At 40.8% G+C, this 26,290-nt stretch overlaps 1 protein-coding gene across 2 annotated transcripts in view; it reads left to right on the top strand.

The window, feature by feature from the left end:
• CACNA2D3 (calcium voltage-gated channel auxiliary subunit alpha2delta 3) overlaps positions 1–26,290 on the top strand; it is an 871,068-nt gene that overhangs the window by 601,427 nt on the left and 243,351 nt on the right. The window contains exon 15 of one of the 2 annotated variants that reach the window (XM_081524871.1): positions 23,569–23,586. The exons of the other annotated variant lie outside the window; for it this stretch is intronic. Within the exon in view, the coding sequence (XP_081380997.1) occupies positions 23,569–23,586 (18 nt within the window). The remainder of the gene's footprint in view (positions 1–23,568; positions 23,587–26,290) is intronic. 2 annotated transcript variants of the gene reach the window in all.

The raw sequence follows: 26,290 nt of genomic DNA, 5'->3' as shown, positions 1-26,290 counted from the left end.
ATGTGTTATACATCACAAAAGGATTTTGATGGTGTTATCACAACAAATGCTGTAATCATATCCTATAATTTATATAACACCAACTGCTGTCACTGTGTCAAAAATCATGATATGCTATTCCTGATCTATACAGCTTCTCTTCTGAAGGAAATTGAGGGACTTGAATCAAACTCCTCAGAGGCATTATTCATGACTTTGAATGGAAGGTCTGGCTACCTTGATGGGTAGTCATGCAAGCCAAGCAGTGAGTATTAAGTGATCTATTAAGTAGATCAAAACTTCAAATACTTCAAAGTGTCCTGAAAGCATGCCATGACAGGGCATTTGAACCTTGGGATTTAGGAAACTGAGCAATTAAGGGGACCCTACATTGCACAGAGCAACATGAGCTGTAGTTCATTCTGGAGGTCTTGTAAGAGTCTCTCCAATTAGCCTTGGGGCTAAGAGTTTGTCTCTTTCAAAAAACCTTGTCTGAACCTTTGCTCACAGACCACTTTACACAAGGCCAGGAGGGAAAGCAATGACATTGTCAGGCATTTCTTTCCTGAACTCTGTTTTTTCTAACCTCCCAAAATCAACTGTTAAGTCGTTTATCTTTTTTAAGAGAAGGCAACCACATTTAACCTCTTCCCTCTAGGCCCGATCACTGCCAAATGTTCCCCTTCAAATCAGAATTCCTCAGGGAAGATTTGGGACCATTAGGAAGTGAAAGAGAGGCCTGAGGGCAGAGCCTAAGATGAAAGAGGGGCAGAACAGAATTGTTCTGCAAGAAAATAGGACAAATGAAAAAGCAGACTTGCTTCCTGAGAGAAGAGAGGGCATGGCAGCCTAGCCAGAAGGCTAGGCTGACCCCAGAAGTTGGGGCTTCTAGAGCTGGTAAATTGTGGGAGGGTAGATATATGGGGGAAAACTAATGGAAGACAAGGACTGCTTTAATAAGGTCCGGTTTGCAGATTCAATCTCACACAGTCTCTGAGGTGATAAGAACATTTCCCATGATTAAGAGTTGTTTTCCTATTCCTGATATGGGAGAGGGAAGGAAGTTACCTTCACAAAAGGAAATGTATACCCCACCTTTAAGCAGAAAGAGGGAGGGTATAGAGCTTTTCCTGCATCTGCTATTTGTTAACTGCCTTCAAGTTCAAAATAATCCATATGCCAAGGTGTCATATTCTGGGGTGGTATACTCTGATTCAGGTAAAATAGTCTCCACTTGAAGGAACGTGAGGTGATTCTTACTATGGTAGAATCTGTTTGCCTAACACTTAATTCCATTCTTATAGTCTCTTTTTAAGTACTGCCTCCTCTGGGGGTTCCTTCCTGCTCTCACTTCATAGCCCAGTTATACAGTGTGGTTATCTGTATTTAATTCATTTATCTCTCCCATTTGTAGCATCCAAGCACAGAGTAATAATTAAATCTTTTATGTCTACCACTGTTCCCTGGCCCAGGGGCTGATGCTTAATAGATATTTAGTAGGTAAATAAAAAGCAGAGAATGGCATTATTTATTCTGATAGGTTTAAAAGTACCAAAAAAAAAAAAAAAAAAAAACAATGTAATGAATTTATCACTTAATTATAATCCAGTGGATAAACACTTTCCCATTTTGCATCCATCTGATCCATTCATGGTTTGAAAAAAAGTGGAACTGATTGACTTTACATATGGAATATTAAAACTGGGGACAAGGTAGTGATATCTCAAAGAGCATGTAGATTCTTTATCTTTGCATGTGGGCTGCGTACCCAGTACTCATATCAGTGTTCTTTGTGTGACTGAGTAAATGAGTTCATAAATATATGACTTCAGCTTGCTTTTATGATATTAGATTTTCAAATTTGCTAATGTGGAGCTGTGGAAGCCGTTGTTATTTGAAAGAACGATGTGAGTTTTATTCCTGCCTGATGATTCAGGAAGGTCCCACCTTCACTCAAGTACTCAGTGTCTAAGTGTGGGGGCACATTTGTTGGGGGGCCAAGATACTTGATTGTTCTTAAGACCCCTATGGCTCTGTACTGACTGCCTTACTGTTAATAGCCATTGGAGAATCAGTCAAGTGTGCCTCAAAAAAGTCACTTGAAATTCTCCAAATGAGAAGGGATGGGGAACCTGGAGTTACTGAAGAACTGACCTTTGCCTTCTCAACACTGTGCTCTCAGCGTCCACTCTGAAAAATTTCTGAGGCCCCTAACAACTGAATGGACACTGAGGAAAGATCACTGAACTTCGAATTTGAAGACTGAGGGTTAGGTCGTTGCTCTGCTCCTCACTGGCCATGTACCCTTATGTAAATCACTTCCCTTTCCTGAGTTTCAGTTTTCCAACCTCATAAGGGTTGGCTTCTGTTTAGACTATATGCTACATAAACTATAATGTGTAACACGAAGTTAAAGTGTTACAGTGGATATTAAAAATAGTCACATTATGATAGCCATTCCAGTAATGACTCAGTGGCCTGAATTTTCCTCTGGAAAGAGTACCCAGTTATTTAAGTTTCCTTGATCACTTCTAAGTATCAGGTATGAAAGGGACATTTAATAAGCACTGTTGAGTGAAAAAAAATACCATTCCCTGGGTCTGTGCAATACTGTTTGAGCAGCCAAAATAATGATAATCACACCCACATTTATTACATACTTACCACGGGCTCAGTGTACCAGAGAACTTGACACGTAACTATACGTCAAATTATCTGAAAATAATGTATCATTGATATTGTGAAAGTGAAAGAGTTAGTAGTTCAGTTGTGTCCGATTCTTTGCAACCCCATGGACTATAGCCCGCCAGACTCCTCTGTCCATGGAATTCTCCAGGCAAGAATACCAGAGTGGGTTGCCATTCCCTTCTCCAGAAGATCTTCCCAGCCCAGGATCAAACTCGGGTCTCCTGCATTGCGGGCAAATTCTTTACCACTGAGCCACCAGAGAATCTCTGTTCATTGACCTATTTAAATGTAAAATTAAATATATCATTAAGTATAAATATATAGCAGTCTTACAAGATAGGTGCTATTGTTATGTCAGTTTGTAGATGATGAAACCGAGGCATTGAAAGGTTGTCTAACTTTTGAAAATACTCATAGAGATATCTGGAGGGCTTTTTTTTTTTTTTTTTTGGTTTTGTTTTTGCCGTATGATTGCACTTACATGTGGAATCTAAAATACAAAGTTAAAAAACCTAAGGTCATAGGGAGAAGTGATTGGTGGTTGCCAGGGGCTGGGAGGTGGGTTGAGGGTTGGGAGAAACGGGTAAAAGGTGTCAAAAGGTACAGAGCTCCAGTTACAAAATAGTGAGGGGGATATAACGTACATCATGGTGACTATAGTTAAGAATGCTGTATTACATATTTGAAAATTTCTGAGATAGTTGATCTTTAAAGTTCTTATCACGAGAAAAATAATTTTGTTATCATATATGGTGACTGATGTTAACCAGTCTTATTGTGGTGATCATTTCACAGTGTATTTGATATATAAATATCAAATCATTACATGTCAGTTATTCCTCAGCAAAAACAACAATAAAGTACAGATTGCTGGGATTTATCACCAGAGTCTGTGATTCAGTAGATGTGAAGTGGGGCTTAGAATTTGTATTTCTAACACATCTAACATTTCTCACAGGTGATGCTGGTAGTGCTGGTTTGGGGACCAATTTTGAAAAATACTGTTAGCTTAAAAAAAATCTCTCAAGTGCCATAAAAAATGACCCATGATGATATATTGTGATTTTTTAAAAAAATGTATCATGGATAACAGAGAAAGTCCTAAAAGTAGGAGTGAGAGGAAGTGAACTCGAAGTCTTAGGAATCAAAATAGCTCAACTGAAAAATCGGAATTAGGCACTCTTTCTCAAGAAGCTCCTGCAGGATGTTCTTCATGCAAACAAGGAAGTAAACCAAGGAAGAGGAAGACACTGGTCCTTCCTGTCTATTTTGCCTTTGGGCTGGCGTGCCTGGGTGACTCCAAGCAGGTGTCTTCCAATGGGAAAAGTATGGGGACCCTTCCTGGGTGTAGGGAGGCCTGGAGGTAAGAAGCATGAGTGCTCAGCATAGACCGGGCACACAGTAGGCACTGTGGGGTAAAAACCCTCCTGGCATCATTCCCAAAACAAAGCTGGCCTCCACGAGGTCTGAGGAGAAGGCACCAGAATGCGCTTTACTGGAAAGCTTCTAGGTTGCCAGCCTGAGTCAGGAATGTCCTGCCACCTTACCCCCATTACACCACACGAGATATTTGTTTTAAAAAACAACACCTGTCCATTCTTCAATAGAATGTAGTATATTAAAATAAAACCAATGAATTTATTGTCTGTTTAAAACACTCACCTTGTGCCTGAACCCCCCTGGATTGCTTTCTATGTAAACATCTAGTGGTGTGTTGGAATTCCTTTATGATAAGCAAGTGGAGATTCCTGTAAAGTTATCATCATCACCCCTGGATCTGTGTGCACTGCCATATTCAGAAAGTAGGCTGGGAAAATCCATGTGGCCATGGCCAAACTGTTTTGCCAAACATGCTTTCTCTCCTCTTAATTGAGAAACCTGTGGTTATTTGGATGGAAATTTAATCTGTGCATCTGATTCACTTACTCATTGCTCATTAAATTGCTATTTAGTTCTAGCTATATGAGCTATTAGAGCTTTCTCTAAAGCTCCTCTAAACCAAAAGTGGATGATGTGCGCATTCAGTGAGGCCAATTTGAGTCACAACTAAAGTGAGCCCTAGCTGGGACCTGAGGGTTCCATTAGGCTGAACAAGAGAAGGCACAGAGACTGTGTCAGGCACCCAGCCTATTACTCTACATTTTTAGATCCACCCAATGTATTCTCCCAAAGAATTGCAAAATGGAGCTTTTGGAGAAAGATTCAAACTTTTTTGTATGCAGTTGGCCCTTCTTATCTTTGAGTTCTGCATCTATGTATTCAACCAATCTCAAATCGAAAATAATGGAATTTTTTTTCTAGAAAGTTTCAAAAAGCAGAACTTAAATTTGCTATGCCAGCAGCTCTTTATTTAGCATTTGCATTTGTATGAAGTATTATCAACAATCTAGAGATGTTTCAAAGAGTAGGGAAGGTTGTGTGCATGTTATACACAGTTGCTATGCTGTTTTACATATGGGTCTTGAGCATCCTAGGAGTTTGGTACTGTGGGGGTGGGGGTTGAAGGCTGGAACTAGTTGTCTGTAGAGACCGAAGGATGACTGTAATGAGCAATGTCTTCTTTTTCTTTCCTTGTAAAGTGCGTGTGTCAGTTACAAAAGCGGCAGGGGTGTGCCATGCTGGTTGAAGACACAGGGATGGAGTGAGGGGCTGGTTCAGATCGGCTCTGCCACTTTGCAGCTGTGTCACTGGGACCATTTACTTAACCCTTTAGTGCCTCTAGTTTGACCATGTATAACAGGAGGACGATGATAGACTCTGCCCCAGCGGGATGTTGTAGGGATCACTGCTGTAGTGTCCTCTCCAGGTGCCTGCCTAATCCTTTTTCATGGGTGGTTTTGTGGCAGCTGAAAAAGGGTTCTCCACTGCTACTGCAAGCCAATGCTTTTAACATCCATGTGCTGTTGATCATCCATGCCAACTATTAATGATCTCAGGAGCTGGGTTGTGAAGTAAGTGCATGGAGAACTCTGAGTAGAAGAAAATTATGGTTGTGTTTGGGGGAGTGTGGTGACCTAGAACATGCATGCACCACCTGAAGGTATTCATTTCAAAACTTTACAGACAGCCAATGGGCAGATGATGCCCTACGGGCATAAACTGCTAGGGGGTGGAAATTCTTTATACCTATGTCGTTTGCTGGAAAAGACCCTAATGCTGGGAAAGATTGAAGGCAGGAGGAGAAGGGGGCGGCAGAGATCAGATGGTTGGATGGCATCACCGACTCAATGGACATGAGTTTGAACAAACTCCGGGAGATAATGAAGCTCTGGGAAGCCTGGTGTGCTGCAGTCCATGGGGTCACAAAGAGTCAGATATGACTGAGGAACTGAACAACAACAGATGTCATTCACAACATTTGCTTTGCCCCTCACCTCCTGCTTTTCAGAATCTGCTATCCTCCTCAAATTATTGAAGATAATTATTGAGGGCACCTCCTTCCTGTACACGAGATGACTGGCAGTGAGAGTGGGCACAGCACAGCTCAGTCTTTGCACTCACAGCCCACCCTTCCTGCCCCTCAGTGCTCACACCTCTGGAGCCTGCCCTTGCCTGCCGCTGTGCTCCCACTGCTGCACTGAGCTGGCACTGCTCTGTGTGTCCTGAGACAGCAGCCTATTGTCTAGAAAGAACTTCTCTTACTTGGCTTGTTCAGAGGTGTCTCTGTTGCTAGACAGTGGCAGGAAAGGCGAAAAGGACCAAGGATTCTCAGGTTGTTTGACTTGAAAACTCCCACTCAGTGCTCAGAATCCTGGCTGCTTTGGTGTCTCTCACTGTGCAGTGTTAACCAGCCATTGCCTCTGGGCACTTGAAGATTTTGCTATCTAGTCTTTATCCTTGTAGTTATATTTAACTTTTTTTATTATTATTATTGGTCGTATACAAAATTAATTCCTCTGAGCTCTGCTCACTCAGTAGAATGGCTGCATAGGATAGATGCTTAGGAAACATGTTCTGATCAGTTGATTCTGTCTTTTCTCCATTGTCAAGAATCTGCTACTGTTCACATGCACATGGGATTATTTGGGGCACGACCCAAAGCTATTCCCACCCATTTCTTGATCTCATTATATAAAGAATTAGAGGGTGTAGGAACACTCAGGACCATGGGCAGGGCAGTGTAAGGGCAGGCATTATTTGTGTTCAGAGCAGGTACAAAGACAGAAACATGGAGGCGGAAGAAACAAGGAAGAGAAATACAAGCTCAGTTCACATGTAATTAGACACTTTCCGTTTTTAGCCTTCTGGCTTAAATTTGCATAATTCCTTTAAAAAGAGAAATTAATTATTTATGACTGTAGGTTTTAACCAAACTGTGCATTTAAAGTAATCACTCTGGGTAATTTAAATAAAATCTTTTCTGTAAACAGTTTATGCTCATTAGAATGAGAAAACTGTTGGTTTATTCAATTAAAAAAGGACATTACTGCCAGTTTGGATTTTCTCTCTCTCTCTTCTTTTTTCCACTTCAAAATAGAGGGCAGCCACATTGAGACAGATGGGACTTAATTGACTTGTCTCAAAAGTGACAAGATTTTGCTTTCTTTTAAGTTCTAAAGATGATAGATTCCAAAAGTCTTTTCAAAAACCAAACCACTATTTCAGAATACTGAAAAGAAGTTCTCCCCTTTACTCTGACAGGCAGTGGGTACAGAAATAAATTTGTTCTCTGGCAAACAAATGGGACTTCCTCACCAGCCCAGAATGAGTCAAAGAAGATAGTTCTAAACAAAGCTCTCCAGTGCTGTGATCTTTAAAAATACAAAAACATGTGCATGCTTGGTACTTTTCTGGGGGACACCATTCTCATTGTAGTTGAAGAGACTATTTCAATGAAGCCTACCGTGACTTCACGTTGTTATTGTCTTTTACTCACTAGTTAGTTCCCTAAATGTTTATGGTCCCTTCATACACTCTGCAAGAGTGACACCTGGGCTGTTTGATCAGAGCATGGCAGGTATGCAGCTCTGTCCTTAAGGTATACAGGTACCCAATGCTGGAAGTCCATGTTGGATCCTCCCGTGTGTTTGGATGTAGCGACTGGAAGCCATAGATCCACTTCCATTCCAGCAAGACCCAAAGCTGATGTGAGAAGTACTGGCAGCATTTGGGGATAATGGGTTGTGTGCTGGATGGATTGGTAGAGACCAGGCGTACTCCTGTCACAGACTCGCTTTGTAAAAGTCACATGGCTTTTCTAGACCTCTAAAATTAGGTAGTTGAATTGAATAGCTTCTTTTATTCTTCTTTCTCTTAATTAGCACAACTATTTTATTCAAATAAAATTGTAGCAGCCATCATATGAAAATAAGAGCAGCCTTGATTAATTTGAGGTCAGGTCCTCTGGTTCACAGAATTTGGAGGTTCCACAACGCAGAGTTCATGAACCACTGGTATGTAGATAGTTGATAATACATTGCTTTATTGAATCAGGTCTCTTTGACTATGACAGAAATCCAGCTCAGTCAGACTTGTGTGATTAAGGAGGATCTATTGAATCATAAAACTGAAATGTCATAGTGTAGATCTCTTCAGGCATGGTTGGATCCAAGTGCCCAAGTGCAGTCAGGAGTCTGCCTCTTGCCATCTCTTGGCTCTGCTTTCCTCTGTGCAGCTTTATTCTCAGGTGAGATTCTCCTCTCCTTGTGGTTTGATGACTGTCACCAACAGGCTCTAGGTTTATATTTTGCCAGTGGAGCCCCTTTCCCTCAGAAGAAAAAAAATAATCTCTTTTTAGTCTGTGATTCTAGCTGAGACCCTAGTGCTGACTCTCATGGCTTCAGCCACGTGTTCTCTCTTTCTGAGCCAATCACAGTAGTCAACAGGATGGAGCATTCTGATTCACCAGGCGTGAGTCACATGTCTCCCTTGGATTTAGAGGATGAGAGGAGTCAGCCCCAGTCTTGCCACAAGACCTGAGTGTAGGGGATGGGTTTTGTCTCACAGGAAAATGCAGTGCTATTACCAGAAGAAGGGACAAATTTTGTTCAGACAAAAAGCTATTCTGTCCATCTTCCTTCCAGATCTTACAGCCTATGAATCTAAGCAAATCCAGCTACATTTCTTCTGCGTCTGCAAAGACAGTGTTCAGGTCTGATGATAAGACTTATACCTCTGCAGAGAATAAACTGGTATTGTATAAAGGGAAAAAAAGATAACAGAAAATAGAAAATGCCAACCCATCTCAACCGTCCTGAGTTTAGTCATCTTTCTAGGAAGGCAATGATTCAATTATTTTTTGTTCTGTTATCATAAATACTTGTTGGTTCACCCCCTGATATCCCCTGTCTGCACCAAAGGGGGAGCCAAGACTCTAATAGGTTTTAGTCCTTTACTTCCTGTGCTCTTTGCAGCTGTTTGGCTAGAATTTTTTTAAGCTCATGTTTCAACCAACTTTTGTATAAATGCCCAGAGTTCATGGCTGATTGAGCTGCTTGAGCTCTGTAAGTGTAGACTTTGGGTATATATCTTTGCTAAAGGTTTAAATAATGAGATAGTTTTGGCTCTGTAACCCAGGCATATCAACCCTGACCTCAAGTGTCTTCCTGAGAGAAGAGTTATGGGGACAGATCATCATTTTGGTGACGAAGGGGCCTGAGCTAGAACCTCAGCTAGAAGCCTGGTGAATGAAGTGGTATCATACTCGGGACTTGGGTCTAGATCAGGGTGCGCAGTGACTTGCAGAGAAAGTAGGTTTATACCCCTGCTCTGCCACTGCCACCGCCACCCACACTAATCTGTTCAAGTCACTCTCATGAGGTAGTTTTCTCCTTTTAAAACAAGGATCATGATATTTACCATCTGTTACTATTGTTGCTTACTGAACATCGCCAAATATAGTGGTGTGGAACAATAATTTTCATATGCTCTGAATTCTGTGTTGGGAGTCTGGACAGTGAGTATCAAAGATGGCTTACTTACCCTTACTTCAGGACATCTGGTGTCCTAAATAAAGACTTAAATGCAAGTGACTCAATGCTTTATCTTGCCAGTGCTCCACCTTGCAAATGCCAGCCACCTCAGCCTCTATAAGCTTTGATTCTTTCCCCCTCAATTAGGTGTAACTTCTAATTTCTAATTGTCATTATCTGCCCTGTTCTGGGGTCTTGCAAATGATTCTAGGTAGTGTATTAGAGTGATCATGAGTCTCACCTTATTGTTTTGCCTTCTTTGAAGAAACAAAGGCACTGCTAATTATTGATCAATATCAAAGGACATTTGTTTCTTTTTGTACTATATCCAGTTATCTTGTTGTTTGTGATAGGAGGGTTGAAGCAGTATAAGTTATCCCATTTCAAATAGAAATAAGAGATGACATGAATATTAGTTTGTTTTACCTTTAAGATTATTTAATAAAATTGTTCTATTTATTTATTCATATTCAAGACTAAAAGCATATTGCTTTTAGATTAATTTTACCAAAGAATAATGCTTATTTTGTAAACATTTAAAGATACATTTAAAGACAGTGACAGTTTATTGGATATGACATTGAGGTAATTTTTATTTAAATATGATACTATACTAAGTCAATGTAATTATGAGATAGCCCTTTCTTATGCTTCTCTTGATTTCTTTATCATGTTACCTAACTTATGTATTCAGTGTGAATGGCAACATTTTATAGGTCAGTTTTTGGCATTTGGATTCCTCTAGGTCTTAAAGATGAACTTCAGAATCATATTAGCCTCTTTGAGATTTGAACCAAAGTGGCAGTGATAGGACCTGACTTTCTTTTTTTTTTTTTTTTTTTATAAATTTATTTATTTTAGTTGGGGGCTAATTACTTTACAATATTGTAATAGTTTTTGCCATACATTGACATGAATCAGCCATGGGTTTACATGTGTTCCCCTTCCTGGACCCCCCACCCACCTCCCTCCCCATCCCATCCCTCTGGGTCATCCCATTGCCCCGGCCCTGAGCCCTTGTCTTGTGCATCGAACATGGAATGGTGTTCTGTTTCACATATGATAATATACATGTTTCAATGCTATTCTCCCAGAACGTCCCACCCTCACGTTCTCCCTCAGAGTCCATAAAATTGTTCTATGCATCTGTGTCTCTTATTCTGTCTTGCATATAGGGTTATCGTTACCATCTTTCAAATTCCATATATATGCATTAACCCTGACTTTCTTAACTAAGACAAAAAATGTTCTATAAAATAAAAGGAACAATAAAGGTGCTAGGAAATGAAGATATTCAATACGTTACTCTGTTTTATGATTTAATTGTAAATCAATCAAAACCATAAGAAAAGCTTTACTGGAAATACACACAGACTTCAGTATTATAGGAACATGTGTTTGGAAAAATGTACTTAACGATTGCCAAACGCCAGATTTGGGGGATGGGGAGCAAGTGTATTTTGAGAGATTAGCAGTCCCAGTATATTAATAGATCTTCTTTTCTAAACATGCAAAAAAAAGAAGCCTGAAGTAGTATGGTGATCAGTATGTGAGCAGGCTTGATTGGTGGACAAAGCTCTCTTCTACCCTATTGGAAAGCAGACCATTTCATTTTTATCTTTACTTTATATTGTCTTAATTATGCACTGATAGATTATTCTAAGTTTTTGGAAAAAGACTAATTGTATTATTTGACTTATTAACCCATTTGGATTAAAAAAAAAAAAAAAAAACGAGTTTAGAGTCAGTCTCAGTTTTTCTGTCTTTAGAATGTAGATGATTGTGTTTGGCCTCTACAGTGGTCTTGAGATTTTTTTCCTGAGGATACACTCAGAGCACTTAGCCCTGGTTTAGCATAAACGCTCAGCATGTACCTGCTCTCATTGTTAGTGAAGAGGATCCAATCTTGACTTGAGAAGTGCTTATATGCAAAAAGAGAACCAATATTATTCAACCTGTGGCTTTGGCCATTCTTTCTATGTGCAGGTAAACATAAAAATATGTACTGATGGGCTAAGGTGAAAACAATATATAAGAAAAGAAAATTTTCATAGAAATAAACTTCTCATAGACTAGAATCACAGAGCTGGGGGTTTCCTGAAGAATCCCTAACTGACAGTATCATCACAGGTTCAACTGTCACCCACAGCTCATACCTTTACCCTTTACTGTATCCAATTCTATAAGATACAGGCTTGATGGATGAAAGAACTGTATTATCTCTTGCTTTTACTCAAGAGCTTATTAAGTTTTTCATAGGTGGCGGGAAGTGGAAAGGACCAAGTTGAACCTTTGAGATAAGGATGGTGGTGGTGATGGTTTAGTTGCTAAGTCGTGTCTGACTTTCGTGACCCCATGGACTGTAGCCTGCCAGGCTCCTCTGTCCTTGGGATTCTCCAGGCAAGAATACTGGGGTGGGTTGCCATTTCCTTCTTCAGGGGACCGGCCCAGGAATCGAACCCCGGTCTCTTGCATTGCATGCAGATTCTTTACTGACTGAGCTGTGAGGGAAGCCTCTGAGGTGGGGATAGAGAGAGAAATAAAGACAGAAATAAATCTATCCATGAAATGTATAAATTAACAGATTGGCCACTGAAAAACATGCCATTGACATGGTCTCTCCTTTGTGAGTATGCAGAACACTTGTTTACCTTTATTTCTGGCAGAACATTTGTTCCCCCCCTTTTTTTTATGTCAAATACTGTATATATACTCTTTCCACTGCAGACATGGAGGGTAACTGGAAATAATTCATTTTGCAATTAATAAAGGATGTGTGTTGAGGGGAGGTTGTCTTTCTTGGGGGCCTGATATTTCTAGTTAAGTTGCTACACAGGTTTGTGGCCCAGCAGTTTGGCAGATCTTGCAAGTTCTCTTGAAGACATCTGTTGAGTGAAGTCATGGTTTCATTGCAGACTCTTCAGTTTTCATTAATTTTCCTCTGAGGGTTTTGTTTTGTTTGTCTCCTTCTGTGGAGACATCTATTTTGGAGGATTTCAAGTTTTTGGCTCACCATCTCCCCTGGTAAGGCCTCTCTTGGAGGGCCATTCTGGTCATTGATGACCGTTCTGGTTCTCTGAGTCTATGACCTGCCAAACGGCTCTCTGCTTTTAGACATCAGGCCCATGTCTCTCCCAGGTGGCTGCAGATCCAGGTGGTGGGAGGCTGAAGCAAAGTATTAGGACTTCCCTCTGGTGAGCCTGTTGGTACTTCTCTTTCTACATCCCTTTCCTCCCCCATTCTTCTCAGCACAGTGTCTCCTTATATGGCCCTGAATTGGCTCCAAGTTCATAGTCTCAGAGGAATTACATGACATGCATAAATTATGAAACATTTTTGCAAATTAAGTTTTAATTAAAACCAGCAGCTTAGAATATCCAACTGGAAGCGGTCACAATGTTGAAAAGTGACACTGGTAGGGTGGGAGTTCAGGAGAAGGTCTGAGTGGGTTTGCATCCTGTTCAGATATTTCCAAAATGAATCCTGCAGAAAAGAGCTTCCTTCCCTATCAGATCCTCCTTAATCTACACTGATCCCTGGCCTGCCATGTGGAACAACGTGGTTTCCAAGCAGGAAATATATCCACATCATGGTGGTGGTTTTTTATCTGAACTTTGCCAGATTTCCTTTTGATTCTACCAACCCTGTAGTCTCACAGGGAACCAGTAGGGCCTTGGACTTCCCCACATTGCCAGAACTCCAGATAATTTCTCAGCAAAATGGCCACCCATAATAATGCTGAAGAATGACAATTTTAATTGGGAATGTATTTTTCCAGTACAATGCAGGTTCAAGCCTGATGAGAAATGACTTCTTATTATGAGAATTTTCAGAACTTTGTAACAAGCAAAAATGCCTGGGGCTTTCCCCCAGCCGATAGTCCTCAGCTATATGTAATGTGAGAAATGTTCTGGTCTGCCCATTAATAATCTACATTTTCCATGTCCCAAAAAATGTCTGCCATCAAGTGAATAATTTATGCAGGCTTGCTTTTCATCTAATCAGGGCTCTACTGCTGCAAAAAAAGACACTGGATTTTTTCATTGAAAATTCGGTTTGAAAAACCTGACCCTCAGTTATCAGTCTTCATCTTTTCTCCTAAATTACCCGAGTATGCTGGTGTACAGTGGTCAGGACAGTGTTCTCTGGAGACCTGAAACACAGTGAACTCTTGACCCTCTAGGCATTTTAAAGTTTAATATTTTCTCTGCCTTAAACTCTTTTGGAACAGGGAAAAGACTCATCCATATAATCTGTATATTTAAATTGCTGAGAGATTTTTAAAGATGATGATACTTAAGATGTTGGTTTGGAGTGTTGAATCTGACATTGGAAAGAGAGAATCCTGGTCAGAGTATAAATCAGGAATATGCAGTGCCCTTTGATCAATAATTAAACTTGTTGAAAAGTAGATGGTGTATGCAGGATGTTTATTACAGAGTCATCCATTTAGTGACAAGGTGATAGGTAGCTAATGATAAGGAATTCAATAAGTAATACTTTTATATTCAAATCATTGAATAATTAACATTAACTGAAATCAACAGTGGATGTTAGTACCATCATTGGTTTTAGATGTTTTCTTTTGCTTGTCTTTGAAATCTAATTTCTTGGGCTCCAAAATCACTGAGGACAGTGACTGCAGCCATGGAATTAAAAGACCCTCACTCCTTGGAAGGAAAACTATGACAAACCTAGACAGCACATTAAAATCAGAGACATAACTTTGCTGACAGAGGTGGTGGTGCTGGAGAAGACTCTTGAGAATCTCTCGGACTGCATAGAGATCAAATCAGTCAATCCTAAGGAAATTAACCCTGACTATTCCTTGGAAAGACTGATGCTGAAGCTGAAGCTCTAAAACTTTGGCCACCTGATGTGAAAAGCTGACTCATTGGAAAAGACCCTGATGCTGGGAAAGACTGAAGGCAAAAGAAGAGGGGGATGACAAAGGATGAGATGGTTAGATAGCATCGCCTATTCAGTGGGCATAAATTTGACCAACCTCCGGGAGATAGTAAAGGGCAGGGATTCCTGGAGAGCTGTAGTCCATGGGGTCACAAAGAGTTGGACGTGACGTAGCAACTGAACAACAAGAAACATGCATTTCTTGTGTGATTTTTTTAAGACACATTTTAAACAACACATGCATTACAAAGAAGGATCTTTCTTTCTGTATTTTTCTTTACTTTAAATATGCTGTTGGACAGAGAAATTAATGTTCCATCTGTATCCCAAACTAGATGTTGAGAAATCACTATTAAATTATGTATAGTCAGGCAAGATATTACCTAAACTAATAAAAGTAAGACAATTGGGAATACATACATACCATTCTCTTCATGATCTTTCCAACAAGGTTTAAAAAACGTACAGGATATGATAGGAAAATTGGATTGGCTACTTAAATTATTTTGAAGTAGAACAGTCCACTTATGTTTATCTTCTTTTATTGATCCTGTTTTTCTTCTTGTGTTCCACCCTGCAGGGTAACCTATCTCTATCTCTGCTCCTATTCTTTCCTCCTCATCCTCCTTCACCACTGCTATGACAAGGTACTAAATAAAGCCACGGGACTAGGGATTATAGAGGGAGCAACCAGGTGTACACATTTAAGAAACTAGGGAAAGAATATGGAGCAGTGGGAACAAATTGACACTCAGGAGAAAGCCTGGGGAGGAGGAGATTTTAAGAAGGAGAATGACTCTGAGAGACACCCTTTGTCTTCTGACTTATGCAATATTCTCAGAAAGGCCAAACTAGCTTCTGGTCTTTGGAAAAATATGATGCCCTGTATGTTTGTAATATGCATACCCTTGGAAATCTTTTGAGGAAATTATTGCTGAGTATTTTTTAAGCTGAGAAAATGGTAGGGAAATATTTTGATAAATCTCTTGATTTGTGTGAGTAAAATGTAGTTGTGAGTAGACATGATTTGTATCTAGAGATGGCTAATTGCAAGTATCTGTGGGAATAATGAGAACAACTCAGTTCACTCAGGATGTCCCCATGGCTCATACTGAGCTGGAAGCCTCTAGAAGCTAAATGTCATGGATGGACATGGGCTTCCATGACACCATTGGTGCTGAGTTCTGTTGGTCTCACTCCCCTGTCTTCCATGGTCCTGGCTTCACTCTCAGGCTCCATTTGAGGGTCTGTCCCCAGCAGCAAATCCTCTCAGACTTTAGTGGAGAGAGGAAAGGGAGGAGGAGAGAAAGATGGAGGTAGTGTAATGTTTGGTTACTTCTAGAAAAGTCCTAATTAGCAAGGTCACATGTCCACCCTGAGCTAGTTGTTGGGGCCAGTGATGAATTAATTGACTGAGATCTGGGCACTTCCCACATCATGGGACTTGGAGTAGAACCTTACCCTACTACTAGGGGCACTACTAGGAAAGAAGGAAGTTAATGGTGAGAGCAAAGGGACACATGTCCGCCATAAGAGTCACACCCTGCCTAATGAACCTTTATTCAGGCCTTACCACTTCTTCATGTAACCCACTATGAAGAGGTGACAGCCAATTGGGAAAATTTGTGATCTCCAGTCTGTGGGTTTATCTGTGGCCCGTGAGGTCCTTGCTTATTAGTATACCTCTCACACACCATCAGGTTGGGGCACTTCTGAGAATTCTAGGGGTCACAAGGTCATGGGGGCTTCCCAGGTGACACTAGTGGTAAAGAACCCCTCTGTCAGTGCAGGAGATGTAAGATGTAACAGATTTGGGTTTGATCCCTGAGTCGGAAAGATCCCCTGAAGAAGGGATGGCAACCAACTCCAAGTATTCTTGCCTGGAGAATTCCATGGACAGAGGCGCCACTGCGGGCTATAGTCCCTAGAGTCGCAAAGAGTCAGACATGAGTAAAGTGTCTTAGTACACATGGACATAAGCGACTTAGTACACATGCACATACTATGATTTCTCTGTTGAGAAATCCAGAGCTCAGAGATGATACATTGTTGCCTAAATTCTTACTGCTCATAAGAGATAAAAGTAGGATTGGAAACCGCATCTACTAAACTCTAAGGCCCTCCTTCCTTCCTTTCTCTTTCCTTGTTCCTTCCCTATCTTCCTCCAAAAAATACTTCTTCCTGAATTCTTACTAAGGGCCAGGTATGGTACAGGTCTAGTTCCTGGTGATACAGCGATGAATAAATTTTTAATTTATGTGGCCACTAGATGGATCTTGGGTTCTTATGTAGAGAAGTAAAATAATAATAATAATAAAGAAGATTATAGAATACAATAAATCTTAAGACTGGAATAAATAAGATGATTTCATAGAAAGACTACACAACTTCCCTGTGCTCAGATGGTAAAGAGTCTGCCTGCAATGTGGGAGACCCAGGTTCTATCCCTGGGTCAGGAAGATCCACTGGAAAAGGAAATGGCAACCCACTCCAGTATTCTTGCCTGGAAAATCCCATGGATGGAGGAGCCTGATGGGCTACGATCCATGGGGTCGCAAAGAGTCAGACACGACTGAGTGACTTCACTTTCACTTTTTCATATATAGAAAGACTTGGGGTTGAGATAGGAACTGCTGTCAGAGGAGGTGCCTTCATAGCTGAAATCTAACAGATGGGTAAAAAATAGTGGGTGTCAGGAAATTGAATGTTGGGAGAGTATCAGCCAATCAGAAGAAATAGCCAGTTGAAGGCCTTGAGGTGAGTGAGGCTTAGACAGCAGGGCCAGCAAAGCACCAGGATGATACTTTTAGATTGTTCTAGGTGCAGTGTAGAGGAAGGACCAGGAGAAGGAGTGTAATTGAGATGTATGAGCAGCAGTGGTGGCTTAGCGTGGGGTGGCAGACATGGGTGGAAGTGGACAGAACCTCCACCACTATATCCTAGCTCATCAGAGACCTGCTTCTCATGTAGGTTTTGGAGTTTGAAGCAGTGAACAGAACTTCCTCTGATATGTAGAGGAGTAGGAATCTTCATCAACATTGCTTAATGAAGAAGAATGGAGGATTATAATTGTAAACATCATGCACAGAAAGGGGGAGGGGGAAGCGAGCGAACACAGGGAACCTTTGCAGCAAACAAGGATTTGTCACTCATTCATAACGGCCCAGGCAAAGGGCCAGTTTCACAAATGAAATAAACATATGTAGACCAGGCTTTTTTCATTTTCTTTTATACAGTTGGCAAGAAAATACTTTATGTCCCATTTGGTCTTTACATATTTCATAGTAAATGTGTTGTTTTGATCAATTGATCTTTAATTGAGTTTTATTTTTGAAAAAGAGTCCACTCAACTCCAGAAGTCCGTTCAGCTGGAGTGATGAATGTCCCTTCACTTGCGGCTGTGGCTCTTAAAGTGGGATTCTGAGATGTAAGTAAAGTAAACGAGAAAAGTTAAAACAAAAACATCCCCTTCCCCTCAGCGCAGGAACTTGCTTTTTGAAATACCTTTACGTACCATTAGGGACTCAAAGCCCACTCGGATCTCTTCCACTTCCGGTAGGGCCCCTTACAACTGTTTTCCCTGGCTCACCTTAGCACACAGGTCTCTAAAACTGCCCCACAATTTGGTCCCTGCACTATTTCCTGGGTAATCTCGTCTTCAAGCTGCCTATCCTACACCTCTGCTTGCAAGTCCACGAGACATCCTCAAGTTGTCAGTTTTAGACAAGATAGACAAGATGGAACTTTTTTTTTTTCCCAAATATGCTTCTTGAACAGTTTTCATCTTCTCATTAAGGCTCCATTTTTTAATTTACCTGGCCCAAAGGTCTTAGATGCATCCTTGATGTCTGTCCTTCTCTCGTATTATCAGCCAGTCCATCATCTCATGTCTCAAATAGATCTAGAATCAGACCACTGCCTGCTACCTCCACTACCAGCACTAACTCTTTCATCTCTCATTCAGATTATTCAGTAGTCTTCTCACTGGCCTCCCCACTCAAACTCTATCCTTGCTACTCTCTGGCTATGTGATCTTGTAGTTTCATGGAAAATTGGGGTAATAATAGAACTTACCTAATAAAGTTTCCATGAGTTTTCAGTAAAGAGTCAGACACAACTGAGCATGCACACAAGCAAACACAAAGCACTCAGAATGATGGATAGTATGTCATAGCTGTTATAACTGCCATCACTGCTGTTGTCAACATTGCAGCATGTAGTTTCCTTCCAAGACAACCTGATGGCCCAGAAGGACTGGTAAAGCATCAGAATGACATCTACCTTCCTGGCAGCAGGGTGGAAGGAGTCCTTTTAAGGGTACTATCTGGAAAAGCCACATCCATGGATATCTCACTGACCACAACTGAATCCCACCAAGTTCTAATAGTGCTAAGCCTGGCTAGCAGTTGGGTTTCCATTACCAAAAAAGGGCAGTGTGGCAGTTACTGCAACTAGCAATAACTATGCTATGAATAGGCAGTATGTGGTGTGCTGATGACATTTGATATGAGAGGTCAGACGGGGTCTTCTTTGAGACAGTGAAAACCAGGTGGTCGCTGGACAAGGAGGGAGGGTAGGAGGGAGCATTCTGAAGTGAGGGAAGGACAAGTATGTCTGTGATAGAAGAAGGCATGGTAAATATTTGTGCTGCACCATACATCATGGGCTTCTGAGGTGACATTAGTGGTAAAGAACCTGCCTGCCAATGCCGGAGGCATGAGATGCAGGTTCAATCCTTGGGTCAGGAAGATCCCCTGGAGGAGGGCATGGCAACCCATTCCAGTATTCCTGCCTGGAGAATCCCATGGACAGAGGATCCTGGCAGGCTACAGTCCATAGGGTTGCAAAGAGTTGGACATGACTGAAGTGACTTAGCCAGCACACATACATCATACACCACATGCTGTGAAGCATAGTAGGCTAGATTCTCCTTCCAGACTCTTCTGTAAGGAGTGGTCAGAATTTCTCATTCCTGCTTCCTCATATGGGGGACTCCCAGGTGGAATGGCCTGAGAGGCCCCTCAAATCTTGGGTTGGTACTAACACACCTTTGGTCTGCATGAGAAGCAAAACTTTGAGCTTGACAGTTAAAGCAGAAGTGAGGGCTGCAGAGAGATACGACTCTGAGTTGACTTTCAGCTCCAGCATTTCCTGACTGGGTGACATTGGCAAAGTTCTTAGCCATACTAAGTATTCTCTATTTCTTCATCTATTAGACTGATACTAATATATAACCCAGAGGTCTGCTGTGAAGACCAAAGCTGCTCAAGATGTAAAGTGCTTAGCCAAGTACTACTGCACTGAGAGTGGTCACTCAAGAGAGGCTGCTTCTGTTACTCTCCCTTCATCTCTGTCACTCTCTTGAATGACACATTCTCAGTCTTTCCAGGTTTGAATGTGAAGTGTCCCATGAATGCATTCTACATCCCAAGAATTTTCCCTGGGAATGTGCGAGCCTACCATATACTACAACTTCTTTCTTAATGCTTCCTTTAAAAAAGTGACTAGAGGATGTGAATAGTTGGTTATAAAGTCATACATTTAGGGGGCATTTGGTCTGAAGGAATCTGAAGCTGCTTGTGCAGATCCTGATGTGTTAATAGTAAGTGAAGAAACAGACATAGGGAGGTGGCGCCTGGTTGACAATGCCTGACAAAGTGACTTTGGAGAAGAAGAGGTCTTGAGAAAGAGAAGTTGCCTTGCCTCAGGCTGAGTGATGATGGGAAATTCCTGGGCTAGTTTTTTGTACATCCATCGGTCAGTGAGACAATGTGCACATCTGCAGACGTCTGTACCAAGGGTATGGGGATTATCCTCTGGCAGAAATACTCCTTTTTCTCTTGTAAGCCATTGTCTTGGATTATCAACATGGTATATGTGTTTGTGAAGGTGTAGACTGCACTCAGTTAACCCAGTTGTCTTTCCCTGGCATCCACCCTGGGCATACCCTAGTAATAAGGTACTTTCTTTAACCAGGTGGGTACCAGTCACAGTCACAGATAGGGAAATTCGTAGAGACTGCCGTACAGAGCAGGTTCCCTCGTGTCCTCATGGAGCTTGTGAACTAGCAGAGAAGAGACATTAAACTAACTTACATAGATATCACAGATATTCTCTGAACTACAAAGAAAAAGTACAATGAGACCTTTAGAGACCATTGTGTCCAGGAGTATCCTTTGCTATTCCTTATTTTTTGAGCCCACTACAGACATTGCTAATTGGTTATAACATTCTTTCCAAAAAATATAACTTCAAAATCTTTCTCAACATGGCTCTATGGAAATACATTACCAACCTGTCAGACTTGACTCTTGAAGCTAATCTTTTTTGCCATCTAAGAAGTGGCCCACTCCCCAGCCCTCCGTGGATCATCCTTTTATACAGATAAGCGCTCTGACCAAAGGCTAAAATGCATGTGCCTCAAGACTCCAGCTAGAGGCCAGGCTGAGTCTAGTGTCCCACTGATCTGGCTCCCAGGTCAGAGTGCTGCACACTGTGAATGCTGCGTGAACCATGTGTAATCAAGAGCGTGTACTCCCAATCAGTAGCATCTGCAGCTGCCAGTGAGCCCATCTCAATTTGCTGTGTTCTATTCTGAGGCTTCTTTTCCAAGGTCCAACCTGTGTGTGGCATTGCAGGCTATAATTTATGTTATTTAAAAGCTCTGGTAGGAAAGTTGCTCTTTGTTCTCATGAATTATTTCCTAAGGAAAATATATATTTTGCGGAAAACTTGAGGGCAGCCTTAAACTGAGGACATCACCACAAAAACTTGGTCTCTCATTTTCCTGCCCAGGATTTCTTCTCTTGTGCTTAAATGGGTGACTCAAAATGAAGAGTTTCCTGCTCCACCAAGATAAACCTGAGAGAGAGAGAAAGGGCAGCACTCCTTTTTAAGAGGCCTGTTAAGTCCCACAGTTTGTGCAGGCCTTGACTTTGGTATTTAATTCATCAAACAGTTATAATTCTCATCACTGTCCAATGCATTTCATATAATCTGTGATTCAACACAGATTCTTTCCTAAGGAAGCATACATCTGTCATTCTATTAATGTTTGCATTTCCAAAGTTTCTTTTACTTTGTGAAAAGATATTTAATATATAAGACTCTTTTAAGTGACTCTTCAATTTAGGATCAATTTCTCACCTCTTGATATATTTCTACACTCTTGAGAAGTGCTGGAGAACCATGTGAGCTTCCTTTTTAACAGTGGCAGCTATAAGTAGGAGGAAGGAATCAAGAAATCATGCTTGTATTTCTATCTTCTTAAATTGAGAGACCTTTCAGCATAAAAGTGCTTGGAAATTGATTGTTGGGAGGTTGGGGTCTGCCTTTTGTGGACTTCTCTGGACCATTCTGGAGCAGTCTCTGGGATACAAGACACCTTGTTGGTTTGAGTTTATCCCTTTAATCTTTTATGTGGCTCCATCCACAGGGCAGGTCCTTATGATGGATTCAAGAAAGCCCCAGTCTTAGTGTCTGTGAAGAGAGAGTATTCTTCACAGGGAGAAAAAAATGGGAAAGGCAGGAGTTTCAGCCCATAGGATGCCTGGTTTAGTTATCTTTCATATTCTGGCAGTCCAGTGTTACAAACTCAAGAGACACAGAGTTTGTTGTCATAATTCCCAAGTGTTTGTGGCCTTTTTTTTTTTTTTTTTATGAGGTAGGATTTTTATTTATATATTTTTTTATTTTTTTAAATAAATTTGTTCATTTTAGTTGGGAGCTAATTACTTTACAATATTGTAGTAGCTTTTGCCATTCATTGACATGAATCAGCCATGGGTTTACATGTATTAATATGTGAGTTGAATTGAATTTGTACATTCTAAAGTCAAATGGACAGGGAAGCCTGGTGTGCTGCAGTACTTGGGGTTGCAAAGAGTTGGACATGACTGAGCAACTGAACTGACTGAAAGTCAGATAACCCCACCCTGAAATTTATTTTCTATGGAACATCATATAATTACATAATGTCTAAAACGTCATTGCATTTCTCATCTGTAAAATGAGGTTAATAAAGAGTACCTAGTATTGGGTTATTGTGATTTAGGGGGGTGATGCAAATAAAGGCCTTAACACTGTGCCAGCTGACAAGTTCACACTTGATAAATGTTAGTCTCTATGAAAAGACTTAAAAATGATGTAATTCTTACATTTGGTATTTAATGTATGGATGATGTTAATTCCATTTCAGATTAGAAAATTGCTTTTCGAAACACTGCACGCTGTAATGGCAATTACAAACACCATGACACTAAACCACAGCTTAATAGTCTCACTGTAGAAAAATAGATAAATATGTCTCATAAATATTCAATCTTTTTCCACATACCTATATAATCTCAGTCCCTTCCCTGTGCCATTGGCATAGCTATTATGTCTTATATTGTTTATTGACTGACTGCCTTTTCATTGTTCTTAGAGTATCAGCCTTATTTCATATGCATGAATTCTTGTGCATGCTTCCTTAACCAGCAATAAAGGGAACAGTTACTGTGCTACAAAGCAAGAAAAACTGACTTTAAATTAAACAACATTCTTCAAATGATCTTGCCTCTATGTACAGCAGAGCTTCTCAACTCTGGCACAGTAGACATATGGGCAGTGTCTACTACATATGGTGGTGAGGGCTGTTCTGTGCATTCTAGGAAGTTTAGCAGAATCCCTGGTCTCTACCCACCAGAGGCCAGTAGCTCTTACTCCCTCCCCTGCCCCAAGTTTTGGCAGCCCCACATGTCTCCGGACAGTCCTCAGCAATGGGGAACTGTTGGCATACAGGAAGAAGGAACTGGGTCTTCATAGTGCTTTTGATCACCAGTCCAGCTTGCAGAAGGCTACCAAAAACTATCCAGTGCATGCACTGTCAAAGTCACAGATGATCTGTTGACACTGTGAATTAAGGTAGCAGGTGAAATAATTAACACCATAACTTTATAGGGGAAATGACTTGGCTTTGGTTGTTATTTTCCTCTTTTTCTCCCCATTTTGGTCCTTCCATTTGCCAATGACAGACAAATGAAGTTTTACAGTTAATCTTCATTTCTCATATAATGATTTTTTTTTTCTCCTTATTTTTCAGCTCCCTCAGGCACAAAAGGTAAAACTCTTTCCATCACATTCCACTCATCCCCAGAACTCACGAATCATGCATGCCTCCACGGTCTTGTGCGTTCGGTGTTGTTCATGACCAGTGAAACGGTTTTCCTCTTAGGACTTCAGGAGCCTGAAGTTGGATAGGAGCAGAAAGACCCACAGACTTGACTATTCACTAGCCCTTTGCCAACTGAATCCCACCAGAGAGCCCTTTGGTGGCCAGTGGTTTGAGGATAAATCTATGCTCAACCATTTTGCTAAGAATTCTCAAATAATAGGTGAAAAGTAAGTTTGTCACATTCCTTCCGACATAACATTCCAGATTGTCCCTGGGATACTTTCCTAGGGAGATAATGTGAATAATTAGTAAGGCCCAATAATCATTTTAGTTTCTGAGCTCTTAAGCCAAATCCCTAATATTCCCCTTAAATTTCATTAATTGAAAAATCAACAGCTACTTTGCTTGTCTCAATACCCATACCACCCAGAGAGCATCAGAGCAGAGTTCTTGCCAACAGTCAGACCCTTTCACTGGTCCTCATTATCTGTCTGAGAGGACGTGGCGCCGCCATGTAGAATGTTTGCTGAGAAAGATCCCGTGTGGTTGCAGTGCTGGCTTTGTTGTATCATCCATGGCTTGCCACCGCATCCTAAGGACACTTGTGGCAGAGTACATATCACATGATGCTTGGTGTGTTGTTCCTGTGTATTTCACAAATGCAAACAAGATTTTCAGACGACAGAGCAATTTCTGGGGCTGTGATGTGAGTTGGTTTCAAGAGTTGAGGTCTAGGGCACCACCATGAACCTTAATCTGACCCTCCTAAGCTCTCCAGTTTGGAGCAGAGATGATTTGGTTTTGTCTCACTGAGATAGCACAACTGCTCTACAAAAGACAGTCTGTTCAGACCATATGGACAACCAGAGGCCTAGAAATCATTACACAGTTACTCAAATATACTGGAGATATTTAAACAGGCAAGACATGCTAGTGTGTGACTTGGCTTGTGGTGATGTTTGATTACACTTCAGTGCCATCACAAAAGGACTGAACACTTCATTAAAAGTTAAAGTATTTGAGTAGAGCAAGAGCTTCCAGGGTAAATATATGGTCAGAATTCCACATTATCTGGAAGGCTTGGCATCTTTGATAGGTTATGCTTGCTTAATTGCCCACATTAGAAATTTCTTTGCAAAGAGACTTAAACTCAGTGTCTAAAAATGGACTGGCCTCAACTTACTGGTATTTATTCATCAAATTTCCACTGATCCGTAGACAAAAGCATTCTGTTGTAAAAGATTCCTCATGAATTTGAAGTGCCATCAGCCATGGAATTTTAAAACAAAGTTCAAAACAAACCAGCACAGAATATGGTAATAACAAATGTTGCTGGGCCATATGAGTTCTCAGTAGCACTTAGCTCATCACTCTTTTCTTCTATCATCATATCTTGACTCACATCACATGCCCTGCAAAGTGAAGCACATTATTATTTATGGTCATAGAAAGTTCAAAAGTGAGAAAGACGCTCCAGTGGCTTTTCCTTTGTCCCAAAGATGTTACACTGCCCAGCAGACTTGTTCTGCAGCCCTGCATGACAAAGAATAACCTTGCCTTCCCTTCGTCACTGTGGCTACAATTGTCTTCTTTCAATTAAGATAGAGAAGGGTATTTATTTTCAACAAACAATTAGAGGAGTCTTGTGTGAAATGATTTCAGAACTCTTTGGATAGTTTTGGGGCAGTTCAGCTCTTTGGAGGAGTTTGACTATAAACCTTGGGGATCCAGGCTGGAAGATGAGGTGGGTTGAGGAGAGGCACATTGCAGATTGAAAGCATTCCCCTTCAGGACCACTAGTCTCAATAGATTATGTATGAGCATCCCTGCCCCTCATGCTCCTTCCCTTCCCCTCCTCAGTGTCACCAAAGGCTTTTGGCAGAAAGTTCTTACAAGCATCAGTTCCCCTCAAATAATTGTCTTGCTAATAAATTGTCAAGGTATGACAAAAGAGCCCAAAAAGAATGTGATGCTTCTCTTGTTTCATTAAAAACTGTGTATCACCTGCCTGAATTGCCTAGATGGAGTCAGAAAGAAAGGGAGACTGGATTTGAAACCCCAACAAAGCAAAGGCTTTCAGAAACAATTGTTTTGAGAGATTTCTTCCCGAAGACTTTGACATTACCCATAGATTTCACTCATCCATGTACATAATTATAATTAGTCCCTTCCAAACCCAAGAGTTTGTTGTTCTGGGGGTATAAGGGAGGTATCTCCAGCTGCTGTGTCTTTGGCCGGCTTTTCACATGAGGTCATGAGTGCATACATTGAACCATATGGTGTCTACATTTGTCCTGTGTTTTTGTTGGAATCTCTCTTTGAATCATCTGCAACTGTTTTCTCTATAAATATTTTAAATAGTTATGTCTCTGTAAGCATGCTTATTTTAATCTCTTGGCTCATCTACAACTAAAAATGTCCCATTTGGATATCCCTCTTATGTGTAGCAGTAATTAATGATTGTTGTCTATAAATTATCATTTTTGTGATTCTAATAATTTGAGAGTTTTCCAAATATTCTAGCCCTTTTGGCTCTTTTCTAGAACAATGGTTTGTAAAAAAAAAAAAAAAAAGTTTTATTTTTCCTGTGATTCTTAAACACCTCTGAGATAATTTCTAGATTCTATAAATTTTAACCCTTAATACAAAA

The sequence above is a fragment of the Giraffa tippelskirchi genome, chromosome 9, assembly GCF_054371585.1.
Source record: "Giraffa tippelskirchi isolate mGirTip1 chromosome 9, T2T-mGirTip1v1.2.pri, whole genome shotgun sequence".
NCBI classification, from domain to species: domain Eukaryota; kingdom Metazoa; phylum Chordata; class Mammalia; order Artiodactyla; family Giraffidae; genus Giraffa; species Giraffa tippelskirchi.
The sequence above is the reverse complement of the archived record's forward strand: the minus strand, read 5'-3'. Positions and strand labels throughout refer to the sequence as shown.